Genomic DNA, 13,899 nt, shown 5'->3' with positions numbered 1-13,899 from the left:
TCTTGCTCACTAATTACCATATTCATGCACCATTTGTGTACTATTCAAAGCTGCTTGAAATACAGTAAGCGAAACTGTGATGTATGTACATTGTTGAGAAGTTGTGTGTCCCTAAGCGTCAAGGTGCCAAGCATGTGCCACACCCCACTTAGCTTGTGAATTTTCCTATTAAGTTTTAGCTCCACCCACCTAATCTCAAGCCAATTAGGACACTATCAGGCCTTATAAATTGCACCTGTGCTCACAGCACCTTCATTCTGGTGCACATGGATGCACTGTGCAGAGGACTGAGTTCTTCCTTTGTTTTTCCCTGCGTGTGTGTATTTGACCATGTAAGTGCTTTTTTGACACTTAATTATTATTCTGTATTAAGTTTATCCTAAATGTGTTTATTTTGCTGTATTTCTTGCTTGGGCATGTTCTTTAGTTATTTACATATGTATTTGAGATTATATGAGTAGATGGCTTCATGTATTGTTTAAATTCCTTTATTTCCTGTGGATTTCATGTTATGTTTATTGTGAACTAAAACATTGTATTTCTGTTCTTGTAGAAACCACACGCTCACACACATACATTTAATAAAGAAAGATGCTGTGTAATTGAAGTGACTGGACTGGATTGTTCTTACCGACACCTCCACTGGTTTTCAAGCCAGCCACCTACATCTCTCTATCAATCCTCCTTTTCATGGTCCTTCGAGCCGGAGCTCATTGATGATCAGTGGATATGTCTAGTCACTCCCTGCCCTCATTGTCTCAGCATGAGCGCCCACGTCGCCAAGCTCAGCTCCCCGCACGTTATGATGATTTCATCCTACAATATCCTCAGCGGTCGCAACCTACAGCAGAAGCACCAGAACAACAACTGCTCCATCCTGCAGATATTCCTGGTACTGGTCCTCATTATCAACCCTGGAAAGAAGATGAGTCTGAGGAAGAGCCAGAGGAGTTGGAATTGCCCACGGAGGGAGACATTCAGGAGGATTTTCCACACCCTTATTCACCTGTCCTATCTGAGAGAGTGCAAACCCCTGAAGTTGAACACCAACATACCTCTCCAATAGCTCCCATTCCTGATACTCAGACTGCACTCCTACAGCAATTGGTAGAAGAATTAAGAAATCAGGGTAGACTAATCCAGCAGTGCATGCTTAGGAGCAGCACCCATTCCTCACGGTCTCGCTTGCCATCCCCTTGCCCTGATAATCTTAACCTTCAATCAGCAGCATCTCCACAAGCCCATACAGAGGACCATAGGCCCCCTCCTCTCCTACTTCAGCCACAGCTTCCATCTCCTCTGCCTCCTGTAAGTCGTGCCCCTCTTACCCAACCTATGCCACAGTCGTTGCAGAGCACGAATCCTCCTGGCTGTGGTCAGTTTCCTGTCACATATCAAGCACCAGCCTCATATAACCCCATGCTCCCAGCCTATACACTGCCAAACCAACCTTTGCCTGGTGTTTTGTCCTATTCTGTCCAGCCGGCATACCAGCCTCTCAATGTGCAGCCCCACCACCTAACGTCAGCTGCCCCTCTAAACCAGCTAGTTCCTCCTATTGGCCCCCTGCAGTTAAACCATAGGAGGGTAGAAGGTCCTTCTTTCCCTGATCTCACGAGGGAGGATGAATGTCAGTACATGATGTTAAAGATGGCCCTATCCAACTTGTTAGATCCAAGAGAATCAGAGCAATATAAATACCACATCCTATTGGATCATCTAAAGGTAGACCAGGCGAGGAGACTTGCTTTGGCTTATGTTTATGCTCCAGATCCTTATACTCGAGCTATACGAGCCCTAGATGAGCGTTACGGTCAACCTAGACAGCTTGCTTTGAAGGAGCTCCGGTCCATCATGGAGATGCCTGTTATTCGTACAGGTGATGGTAGAGGCTTGGACCAATTTTCTCTTCGAGTGCAAGCATTAGTAGGCCTCCTTCAGTCCATGGGCCCTGAGGGTCTCTCTGAGCTTACCTGTGGCTCACATGTTGAGCGACTTCTAGAGAAACTTCCCCATGAGCAGTTCTGCCAGTTTAAGAGATGGATATGCTTGAGTAGACCAGGTTTCCTTTCCTATAACCTCCTAGATTTTTCCAACTGGCTACAACAAGAAGCCCGCTGCCAGCCTAGGAGAGAAAGGACATTTCAGCCTATCCGGCAGAGGCCTCCTCCACCTCCTCACCCATTAAGAGGTACAACCATACTCCATGGTATTAAAACCTCCTCTCATATGACCTCCTCCAAAGCCCAAGTTCCCTCACCGAAAGTAATTCAGCCTCCTAACAACATGGCGGAATCCTATCCAGTGTGCGCTTACTGCAATTCTACTGAACATCATGTCAGTAAGTGTGGTGATTTCCTCCAGCTCACCAAAGACCAGATAACTAATTGGATCAAGGAACAGAGACGTTGTTGGCGATGTTTACGAGATCACTTTACAACCCAATGTAACCTGAAAGGACGCTGCAGCCAGTGTAATGGGAAACACCTACACATCCTATGCAACGTTAATCAGAGGCAAGTGCAAAATCTATATCTTGACCACCCTAGTGACTGCAATAAAGTACTACTGAAGGTAGTAAAAGTGACCCTGCGCAATGGAGACAGATCCTTAGACACTTATGCCATACTGGATGATGGGTCCGAAAGAACAATCCTCCTTCACCCTGCTGCCCAAACACTTCAGCTAAAAGGTAAATCTGAGAGTCTACAGCTGAGAACCGTGAGACAGGATGTTCAGACTCTTAATGGAGCTTCTGTATCCTTCACCCTTATTCCTAAAGTGCATCCTAATAAGTCCTATGTCATCAGTCAAGCCTTCACTGCTGAACAACTATCCTTGTCAGAACATTCTCACCCGGTGAAATTCCTCCAGCGGCGCTACTCACATCTCCGTCAGTTCCCTCTCAAACAGCTTAATAGAGTAAGGCCACTTCTCCTTATAGGAGCTGATCATACACACCTTATCATCCCAACACAACCTGTCAAATTAGGCCCTCCTGGATCCCCTGTAGCAATCAAGACCCGGCTCGGCTGGACACTGCAGGGTCCTGCAAGAGATCTTTCTAGCTTATCTTCTACTTGTTCTCATTATATCTCCTTTAAATGCCCACCTGATGACATCCACCATAATGTTCAGAAACTATGGCAGATTGATGCGTTACCACAGAGAAGCATGAAAGCAGTGGTTCGGTCCAAACAGGATCAAGAGGCAATGCACCAGCTTGAGACCCAAACTATCAGGACACCTGTTGACGGCGTTCTACGATATGCAGCACCCCTCCTCCATGTAGACCCCTGGCCCCCTCTGAAAGCCCCTAAGGAGGCAGTAATGTCCCGTCTCCGCAGCTGTGAAAGGCGACTCCTTCAAAATCCACAACAGGCAGAGAACTATACTGGTGAGATCCAGAAATTAGTTAATGCTGGGTATGTCAAAAAGTTGTCATCCTCTGAAATAGAAGATACTCCTGAGTCCTGGTTCATACCCCACCACAATGTGCATCACAATGGTAAAGATCGCATTGTGTTTGATTGCTCCTTCTCCTTCCGAAATCAGTGTTTGAACTCGCAGTTACTTCCTGGACCAATCCTCGGGCCTTCCCTCCTTGGAGTTTTGCTCCGTTTTAGGCAGCACAAGATTGCAATCAATGGAGACATTAAATCAATGTTTCACCAGGTGCGCCTATTACCCCAGGATAAACCTCTCCTGCGATTCCTCTGGCGTGACCTGGACTGTAAAGTTCCCCCAACTGTGTATGAATGGCAAGTCCTCCCCTTTGGCACAACCTCAAGCCCTTGCTGTGCCATTTACATCCTCCAGAGGATCATCAAAGATGCTCAGGCAGATGAGTGCATTCACAATTCCATACACAGTAATTTCTACGTAGATAACTGTTTACAGAGTTTCCCCACTCCAGAGGAAGCCAAAGATCTCCTTAATAGCCTACGCACTACCCTCTCCTCTGGTGGCTTCGAAATCAGACAATGGGCCAGTAATGATCCTCAGGTCATCTGTCACCTCCCTCCTGAAGCCAGGTCAGAACAAACAGAGCTCTGGTTATCACACCATCCTTCTCTTGATCCCTTAGAGTCTACTCTAGGCCTCCTCTGGAACTGCCATACAGATACTCTCAGATACAGGCACAGAACCATTGAATCTACTACTCCAACTATGCGTCATATTTACAGAGTCCTTGCTAGCCAGTATGATCCTCTTGGCTATATCCTCCCTTACACCACAAGAGCCAAAATCATCGTCCAGCACTTATGGGGAAAGGCACGAGAATGGGATGACCCTAATCTCCCTCATGATCTCTTAAAAGCCTGGCTTTCATGGGAGAATGAACTTCCTAACCTCTCCACCATCACTTTGCCTCGCTGCCTCACACCTCATTCAGTAGACACCTCCTTAACCACTCAAGACCTCCACATCTTCTGTGATGCATCAGAGAAGTCCTATGGTGCGGTTGCCTACATGCGCACAGAAGATTGTCAGCAGCAAGGGAATGTGTCCTTTCTCATGGCGAGGTCCCGCGTTGCTCCCAAAAAACAACTTTCCATTCCACGACTTGAATTATGTGCTGCCCTCATAGGAGCTCAGCTATTCAGTCTCCTCCAAACAGAGCTCACCCTCCGTATCAGAAAGACTATTCTGTGGACTGACTCTACCACTGTACTCCATTGGCTCACCTCTGACTCTTGCCGTTACAAAGTTTTCGTTGGAACCAGGGTAGCTGAGATTCAGGAGCTCACTAAAGGCCAGGAGTGGTGTTATGTGGATTCTAAGAACAACCCAGCGGACGACCTAACTAGAGGAAAGCTACTTGCTGAACTTAGTAGGCCCTGCAGGTGGAACCAAGGACCTGCCTTCATGTTCCAATCCCCTGAACTGTGGCCCACTAGCCCTGTTATAGATCAATCTGATGATGCTGAAGAGTGCCGTAAGCCCAGTTTTTGTGGTGCTGTATCTCTCAGTCCATACCCCTCCATCCCTGACCCCAGTCAATTTGCCACCCTCCAAGATCTCCTTGACTGCATGGCCGCATCTCTTCATGGAGCGGCAAAGCCTCCATCAGCAGAAAACTATCGTGATTCAGAGACAGCCATCCTAAGACAAGCCCAGGTGGATTCCTTCAGGGATGATTTAGCCTGCCTTCAAACCCAAAAGCCCCTTCTTCCTTCAAGCCGTTTACTCTCCCTTGCCCCAGAGCTAGACCCAGCATCAGGGCTTATTCGAGTTGGCGGAAGGTTACGGCGAAGTAGTGATCTACCCCCTGATGCCATTCATCCAGTAGTCCTGGACCCTGCCCATCCAATCACAACGCTTATAATTAAGGATTGTGATGACCACTTACAACATCCTGGGCGAGAGAGGCTATTCGCTGAGTTAAGGAGGCGGTACTGGATCCTGAGGGGTCGTGAGGCAGTCAAAAAATATCAGCATAGGTGCCCGAAATGCCAACAGTTCCGAGCACATCCTGTTATTCCCCAAATGGCGGATCTCCCTCCCGCTCGCCTTCGCCTGAACACACCTCCATTCTATTCCACTGGGATGGATTGTTTTGGGCCCTATACAGTAAAGATTGGCAGACGAACTGAGAAAAGGTGGGGAATAATTTTCAAATGTCTGACGACTAGGTGCGTGCATCTTGATCTACTCAGTCACATAAATACAGATTCCTTCCTGATGGCGCTCAGGCGCTTTATTGCTCGCAGAGGTAAACCATTTGAACTACTCTCTGACAGAGGTACCAACTTCATTGGCGGTAAGAGAGAGTTACTTGATGCCTATCAATCCCTGACCCCTGACCTTCAGGAAGCTCTAGCTAAGCAGAGGATTTCCTTCAAATTCAATCCTCCATACGCACCTCACTTTGGTGGAACCTGGGAGCGTGAAATACGCTCCATCAAAATCGCTCTGGAGACTACCCTCGGTGCTCAAATTGTCAGTGAGGAGGTATTACGCACAGTAATGATTGAAATTGAAGGCATCTTAAATTCCAAACCCATAGGCTATGTGTCTTCTGACATTGCTGACCCTGACCCGGTGACCCCTAACTTGCTGCTGATGGGGCGGCATGATGCTTCCCTTCCTCTGGTTACATATCCAGACTCTGAGCTGCACAGTCGCCGTCAATGGCGTCACAGCCAGATCCTTTCTGATCATTTTTGGGCCCATTTCCTTCGAAATCATCTTCCCTCTCTCCAGTCCAGACAGAAGTGGCGTACAGATCATCCTAACCTACAACCTAACACTGTTGTTCTAATACTAGATCCTCAACTTCCCAGATCCCAATGGTCAGTGGGTAAGGTCATCTCCCTTCATTCCAGCAAGGATGGCCGTTGTAGGGTTGCTGATGTCCAAGTCAAGGACAGGACATATACAAGGCCCATTGCCCGCCTCATTCCTCTTCCTGCCCTGCCTGATCTCCCCTGATTGATCAAATTTGCTATACAAATTTGGGGGCGGCTGTTGAGAAGTTGTGTGTCCCTAAGCGTCAAGGTGCCAAGCATGTGCCACACCCCACTTAGCTTGTGAATTTTCCTATTAAGTTTTAGCTCCACCCACCTAATCTCAAGCCAATTAGGACACTATCAGGCCTTATAAATTGCACCTGTGCTCACAGCACCTTCATTCTGGTGCACATGGATGCACTGTGCAGAGGACTGAGTTCTTCCTTTGTTTTTCCCTGCGTGTGTGTATTTGACCATGTAAGTGCTTTTTTGACACTTAATTATTATTCTGTATTAAGTTTATCCTAAATGTGTTTATTTTGCTGTATTTCTTGCTTGGGCATGTTCTTTAGTTATTTACATATGTATTTGAGATTATATGAGTAGATGGCTTCATGTATTGTTTAAATTCCTTTATTTCCTGTGGATTTCATGTTATGTTTATTGTGAACTAAAACATTGTATTTCTGTTCTTGTAGAAACCACACGCTCACACACATACATTTAATAAAGAAAGATGCTGTGTAATTGAAGTGACTGGACTGGATTGTTCTTACCGACACCTCCACTGGTTTTCAAGCCAGCCACCTACATCTCTCTATCAATCCTCCTTTTCATACATATAATATGTAGGTTAGTATAAGTGGAGGAGATAAATGATCACCATGTTATTTGTTATTATTACCATGTTACATGCTCAGAAACATGCTATTAGCTTGACATATGTACAAATAACCATGGTACCGCTAAATCCAAAAACATTATTATTGCACTTTAGCATCCACAATCATTTGCCTACCCCTTTAAATGGTTAGTTCACCCAAAAATTAAATGTACCCCATAATTTACTCACTCAAGCCATCCAAGGTGTTTACGGTAAATTTTGAAGACCAAAAAAGCACATCCATCCATCCTAAAAGTGAGTTATTAACCCCCCGGAGCCGTATGAATTACTTTTTTAGGCTTCAAAATTGCTGGTACCGTTCACTCCCATTATAAAGTTTGGAAGAGCCAGGATATTTTTAAAAAAAATATATATAACTATGATTGTGTTTGGCTGAAAGAAGAAAGTAATATACACCTATAATGGCTTGAGGGTGGGTAAATTGGGCTTCGAAGAAATGGTAGAGATACATCAGCGGGGGGAGGAGGAGGAGGAAGAGGAAGAAAAAGAGGAGGAGGTGGTAACGGAAGAGGCAGCCGCTACTGACGAGGACAACAGAGAATATGGAGAGTTCCTCGGGATGAAGGACTTGAAGGGACAGTTCGGCAGACATGTTGCTGATGAGGTGAGCCAGAGGGAGTGCTAGGAACCTGATTGACATGTGAGGCCGGTTTACACCTGGTGTTAAGATGAGTTTTGGTCGATCGGATCACAAGTGGACACTAAATTCAGGTGTAAACGGGGTCTAAAACTTTTTGAACTTCTTTACCTCTCTTTTTTGTGGCTTATTTTATCTGTAAAAGAAAACTTGCCTAATAATTATGCATACCTGAATACATGGCGTTTTTCATTTCCAGCTTTCCTGAACAATATATCACTTATGATTCAATACAAAATGAATAGTAGTTATTAAGATTAATGTGGTTTGGAATTGGTGAAATGTGCCTGGAGAAAAAAAATATGATCAGAAAATCAACGTGCCTATAATATATATTTTTTTTTTTTATTTTTTTTTTTTAAACGCATGTGACTTGAGGCTGAGCTCTAATTGGTTTGTTTCATATTGCCCTTGTTTATTTCAGCGAATCAAAGTTTTATATATATATATATATATATATATATATATATATATATATATATATATATATATTGGCCTTGTGTGATTGGACCATTCTCGACTTTCAAGGTAAAGCCAGCCGAAATATCTCTTTCATGATGAATTTAAAATCGGTTTTATCTTTACAAAATCCTTTCTCAGGGCGTTCAAACGAAGAAAAAATAAGGATGATGGAGCTTGGACGGAGTTGGCTAGCTGGATGCGATGTAAGTCATGCCTTTTATTGTTTTAGCTGTTTGCTGTTTCAAAGTTCTGTCACGTAAGCGTTGTGGGCAATGACACAGAAGGTCAATGAAACAATGCAGTTTAACTTGAGGCGATCGTCGGTGTTCAAGCACAATGGCTTGTGTTGATGATATATAGTTATACAATGAATGGACATGTCTCTTTTAAAATAAAATATGAGTTTTTAAGTGTCTCTTTATGGAAGTATTAATATAGGTACTATATAAAAGTAGACAGTTTATATAGTGCCTCTTCTTCAATTGGACATACATTCTGTCATGTCTGCAACTTGACAAATATGCTGTCAATATCATTAAAATAAAAGTCTGTAAGTTTTTGCAAACTCATTATTGGGCTTTATTTAACTTTATGAAACTATAATGAATGTATGCTATTTTGACTGCAAGTTATTGAACAATTTTCATAGTCTTTTAATTTGCTGTTCTGTGGCTCCCTCTGGTGGACAACATAGTATTCGTCTCTGAATAGCATTGACATAAATGTCTAATACTTTTTTGAACGATTACAATTTTTTATATATTTTTGTTACTGATATAATAATATACGTTACATACATCAAACTCAAATTCACTGATTCGTGGTACCTTATTTAATGCTTTAACATATTCAATTTTTAGCTAAGCAGTTATGATACATTATTATATCACTTGTTAAATGGTTATTTAACAATAACACTCAGTCCTGATTCAGTTTGTTTCCAGATTCGATGTGCGCCGCTCACGCGCGACTTCAGGTATTTCGAATAATACTGTAACTGTAATGCTTCGAATTTTTGTTGCTAAAGCGACGCGTGTTATGAATTTGTTATTGCGACGCGTGTTATGAATTCTGTCTGCAAATATCAACAGGCTAGATCGCTTTCTGTTGGTTGAGGCGAGGCGAATTCAGAGATTTCTGCTGAATATTTTCTGTGCTGATCTTGCGATTTTGAAGCTGTTTGGAGGATTTCAGAGAGGAGACTTTTATTCTAGAAGGAGATCGGAGGATATACTCATTTACATAGTTTTATTTATAGTTTTATCATATTATTTTTGAGGACACTTCTATTTGATTGTTCTTTTCTAAATTTAGAGGGAGTTTGGAGTTTTATTTTATTATTTATTTTATTTTATTTTTTGGGGGGAGGGTTTTTTTCTGAGGAGAATTTTATTTTATTGTATTATTTTGTATTTTGTATTGTATTTGTATTGTTTTTATTACAGTTTGAAGGAGGATGCCAGGCCCGAGCCAGGCACAGAGCCAGGAGCTTATTCCTGGACATTTAACACCTCTGTCTTGTGAGTTTGTTTCTGTGTCCACAGGTCCGGCTCAGAGGAAGAGAGAGTTGCAGAGGCCAGATGATGGACGTCCGTCCACTTCATCCAAACGCTCTCGCAGAGGTCAGAAGAGGCTTTTATTAAAGAATCATAAATTATTTGTCATTGAAAATAGAAAGTTGCATTTTTTGGGGGTGTGACCACTGACATTGATTATTAATATTATTAGAAATGTTCCAAGAGTGGATGTGTCCTCCACTGCCTGGTCAAGTTCCCGTCGAGCCAATGAAGACTTCAAACGTCCCGACTGCTCACGGTGCCATGGAGGATGAGAACAAGAGCTCCACAGGTGAGACTGAAATAAGGCAGAATGATGACTGCTTAAAATGGAAAGTTGCATTTTTTTTGGTGTGACCACTGACATTGATTATTAATATTATTAAAAATGTCTGGTATATTCCAGCCTCAGGCAGATCTAGTGGAGCTGCTTCCACAGATTCTCCACCGGGCATCATGTCCACACCATCTTTGTCCCGCTGTGTGAGGGATGTGGTGCGGCGGTTTTGTGGGTTGTCGTCGAGCTTGAGCAGCACAGGCACGTACATCGTCGAGAAGAGGAGCAGTAACAACAGATCTGAGAGCCAACATGAACAAGGCAGTGGCGGAAACAGAAGTTTGTCCAGATCCGACAGCTTCCAAGAGTGGATGTGTCCTCCACTGCCTGGTCAAGTTCCCGTCGAGACTTCAAACGTCCCGACTGCTCACGGTGCCATGGAGGATGAGAACAAGAGCTCGACAGGTGAGACTGAAATAAGGCAGAATGGTGACTGCTTAAAATGTTTGACAAGTTAATGTTTGACAGCACATTTACTGTTTCTTAGCGAAATTCTTCTGAAATATTTTAGTTGGACAAAACGTTCTTTGAATATATTTTTGTTAAGCCAATTAGCCATGAACTCACTTGCGCTGTCTGACACACACCCGAAAACACACGCACGATCCTGAATAGAGTTCTGTATTGCGTTTGTATGGTCAAATACTGACAAAATTGTGTCAAAATGGCTGTTGTGACCAGTATTCATGTAAACAGAGTCAGTTAAGTTATGTCTTTAATAAGACATTGCTGTATTTAATAAAATCAATGTTTACTTAAATATATTATATTTCCTAAAAAATAAATGTGAAATATATTTTAAGACATGATGGCTCATATGACCTTTACCATTGCCAGAACTGTGCCAAATGAGGCCTGGAAATGTATGCTCTCTTTTTAATAAAAGATCAAACAAAATAACAAAAAAATAACTATCATTATCATGAAATAAAATGATTATTACTTAATATTGTGAAAAATTTTCGTCACCGCTAAGGGACATTTATGCAGGTATTAAGCAGAAACAGGGCGTCGTCAGGCGGAAAGCTTGGAAATATTTGCATTACTTTGGATTTGTGACATTAAAGATATGAATTTAACAGTAAAATGGAAGTTATATCATTGTTAAATGTGAGGTCAGAGATGTTTTTAAAACATTTTTTTTTTTTTTTCAGAAAAACCTACAAAACATAAGAAGATGGAAAGAATTTGTTGGTTCATCAGGAACTTGTGGACGAGTCTGTCCCGCTGCTGTTCTGACAGTAAAGCTGTGGATGTTGTGGAGCCTTTCGTTCCTCCACTAGATCTGGACTCAGAGCCAGATTCTGATCCAGATCACTCCGGCGTCGAGCCAGATCATGGTAAATCTGCAGTCATTATTGTTTTAAACAGTATTATCCTCTTGTTTTCCACTAAAGATATCTTGAGGCTTGTTTTCAGAGAATATTAATATTATTTTTTCGACCTGCACTGATATTTTTAATATAAAACAAAGGATCTAGCAAGCTCATATATTTCTCATATTTTCCTGTTTGTTTTTCAGACTCCTTTGAGTCTCTCTATAACGCGGGAGAGATGATTGGATCCGGAGGATTCGGAAGAGTGTTCGAGGGAACACGCAAATTTGACGGCAAAAAGGTTTTTGCTGATTTGTATAAACATTTTGCTCTTGCATGCATCAAAACATATTTAATACACATGGTTTGATACTTAGATGCTCAAATCGTAAATGTTATGTGCAAGGTCAGGCGCTTGAATGCTGTTACTGTTATTGAATAGTGTGTTTCTTTTTTCATTTTTGCAGGTTGCCATCAAGCGGATGCGCAAGACTTGCAACGATCTTTATCTTGCTATTGTAAGTTGGCCAAAAGCTGAATGTGTATTTAGTTGTTTAAGTGCTGATTACTGTAGTCAGTACACCTGTAGGAAGCTTTAGGTGTAAATGTAATAGACAAATAAGCCTGGAAAGGCTCTGTTGATCGGATCTACAAAGATCAAAGAAAAGTACCTTTAAAAATGAAGTTTTCTTCAGATTTTTACCCAGCTAATCTTCTGTCTTCTTTTCTTTTCTCTAGCCTGGGCATCCCGAACCTCTCATTACAGAAGTGGCTCTGCTGCTAATGATGAGGCAAGAACCCATAAGCCCCTACATCATACAACTACACGATTGGTTTGAGCACCCTCGAAAATTCACCCTGGTGATGGAGTATCCCGAACCCTGCGAGAGCGTGCTGGACTTTATCATTCGTAATCCTCAACTGGACGAGGCGACCGCACGGGTCATCATGCGACAGGCTGTGCTGGCAGTGCAACACTGCATTGATCATGACGTTTTTCACAATGATGTTCATGCACACAATTTCCTGTTGAAGAAAGACACATTAGAGCTCAAGCTGATAGACTTTGGCTCTGGTCAGCTGCTTAGTAGTGATGGCTATGACAGCGACATTTACATTGGTGAGCATTTTGGGAGTGTGTGGAAACCTGGATGTAATGACTTGCTGATTATTTGACACTTTGAAAAAATTGCTCAACAACACACAAATGTCTTGCTTACAGGAGTACTGGATTACTGCCCTCCTGAAGTCTTCACAGAACCTCGATTTCACGCCGTCCCAGCAAATGTCTGGGCTCTAGGAGTGTTGCTGTACGAGATGGTGAACGCATGTCCTCCTTTTCACAATCAAACGGAAATCAAAGAAGCCAAAGTTACATTTCAGAACACCAGCTTATCCAACGGTGAGTGAATAATATTGATAACATTGATAAACACACACACATAAAGCAAAAGGCTCAGTACAGACACAGGTAAAGGTGAAGTGTGTAAAATGTTTTATATATAGTTAAATACTATAAGAAATGTAGCTTTAGTCACAGAAGTGAAAGCCAAAATTCACTGCATTTCTACTTTCGGAGATTAAACAGGTCATGAACTCGTCAAAGTGAACAGATCAAAAGACAAATGTTCATAAAGACAAATGCAACACAGCTAAAAGTATTCCTAATATGTTGGACCTGAAACATGCCTTCACAAGTACCAGTAAGAGCTGCGTTTGTGATGTTTGAGTTGGGGATGACGGGATGACGTAGGTTTTGTAAAATATGCTTTATTTTGAAATTTCGCAATGTGCCACTAGTGCAGAAGAAAATACATACTTCACTTTTAAAGTAAAGATAAAGAACACCTTACCTTATGTTAATCATGTTTCAGATGCTGTTTTCATAGATGCCAACATTAGTGTCACATGGTCATGACTAACCAGCTCTCTCCTTAATAAAATGTGTACAGAATGCAGTGATCTGATTAGCCAGTGCCTAACCCTGGATCCAACTAAACGCCCGACGTTAGAGCAGATCTTACAACATAAGTGGATTAGAAATGATCTACTGTAGGATGGAGAACTTCAGGAGATTCACTCGATCAGAGATTTCAGGTGTGAGGAAGAGTAACAGTCAGAGTAGGATTATTAGCATTTGTCTTCAATTCTGGATTATTTGTAGTGAGGTTTTCAAATTTTTGTTCATTGTAATGTTCTTTTTATAGTCAAGTCACTTTCATTTATATATATATATATATATATATATATATATATATATATATATTATTTTCACCAATTGTGCCACTTAATTATTTGTTTTTTTAATTCAGTAGTTTCTGACTCTAAACACGCTGAAGAAGAGAAGGCTGAGTTCAGAAGGAAGCTCCAGACCTGGTTTCTTGGCGTTGAAGGTAAGAAATTCAGCCAGCGCCACAACAACAAAATATACTGTTTTCTTTTAGATTATTAATA

General features: G+C 42.1%; 1 protein-coding gene across 4 annotated transcripts in view; it reads left to right on the top strand.

Annotated features, from left to right (window-relative positions):
• The first annotated feature begins 9,646 nt into the window (after positions 1 to 9,646).
• The window catches only part of LOC307148749 (serine/threonine-protein kinase pim-3-like), a 142,741-nt gene continuing 138,488 nt past the window's right edge, over positions 9,647 to 13,899 (top strand). The window contains exons 1-10 of one of the 4 annotated variants that reach the window (XM_079854542.1): positions 9,648 to 9,858; positions 9,965 to 10,084; positions 10,199 to 10,534; positions 11,284 to 11,469; positions 11,652 to 11,746; positions 11,913 to 11,963; positions 12,184 to 12,565; positions 12,668 to 12,847; positions 13,398 to 13,542; positions 13,761 to 13,778. In XM_079854542.1, coding sequence (XP_079710668.1) covers positions 9,693 to 9,858; positions 9,965 to 10,084; positions 10,199 to 10,534; positions 11,284 to 11,469; positions 11,652 to 11,746; positions 11,913 to 11,963; positions 12,184 to 12,565; positions 12,668 to 12,847; positions 13,398 to 13,501 — 1,620 coding nt within the window. In that variant the 5' untranslated portion in view covers positions 9,648 to 9,692 and the 3' untranslated portion in view covers positions 13,502 to 13,542; positions 13,761 to 13,778. Of the gene's footprint in view, positions 9,859 to 9,964; positions 10,085 to 10,198; positions 10,535 to 11,283; positions 11,470 to 11,651; positions 11,747 to 11,912; positions 11,964 to 12,183; positions 12,566 to 12,667; positions 12,848 to 13,397; positions 13,543 to 13,760; positions 13,779 to 13,899 lie in introns of those variants that run through there. The other 3 variants (XM_079854541.1, XM_079854540.1, XM_079854543.1) reach the window with 3 other exon arrangements.

Source organism: Squalius cephalus, assembly GCF_949319135.1.
Source record: "Squalius cephalus genome assembly, chromosome: 21".
NCBI lineage: Eukaryota > Metazoa > Chordata > Actinopteri > Cypriniformes > Leuciscidae > Squalius > Squalius cephalus.
The sequence above is the reverse complement of the archived record's forward strand: the minus strand, read 5'-3'. Positions and strand labels throughout refer to the sequence as shown.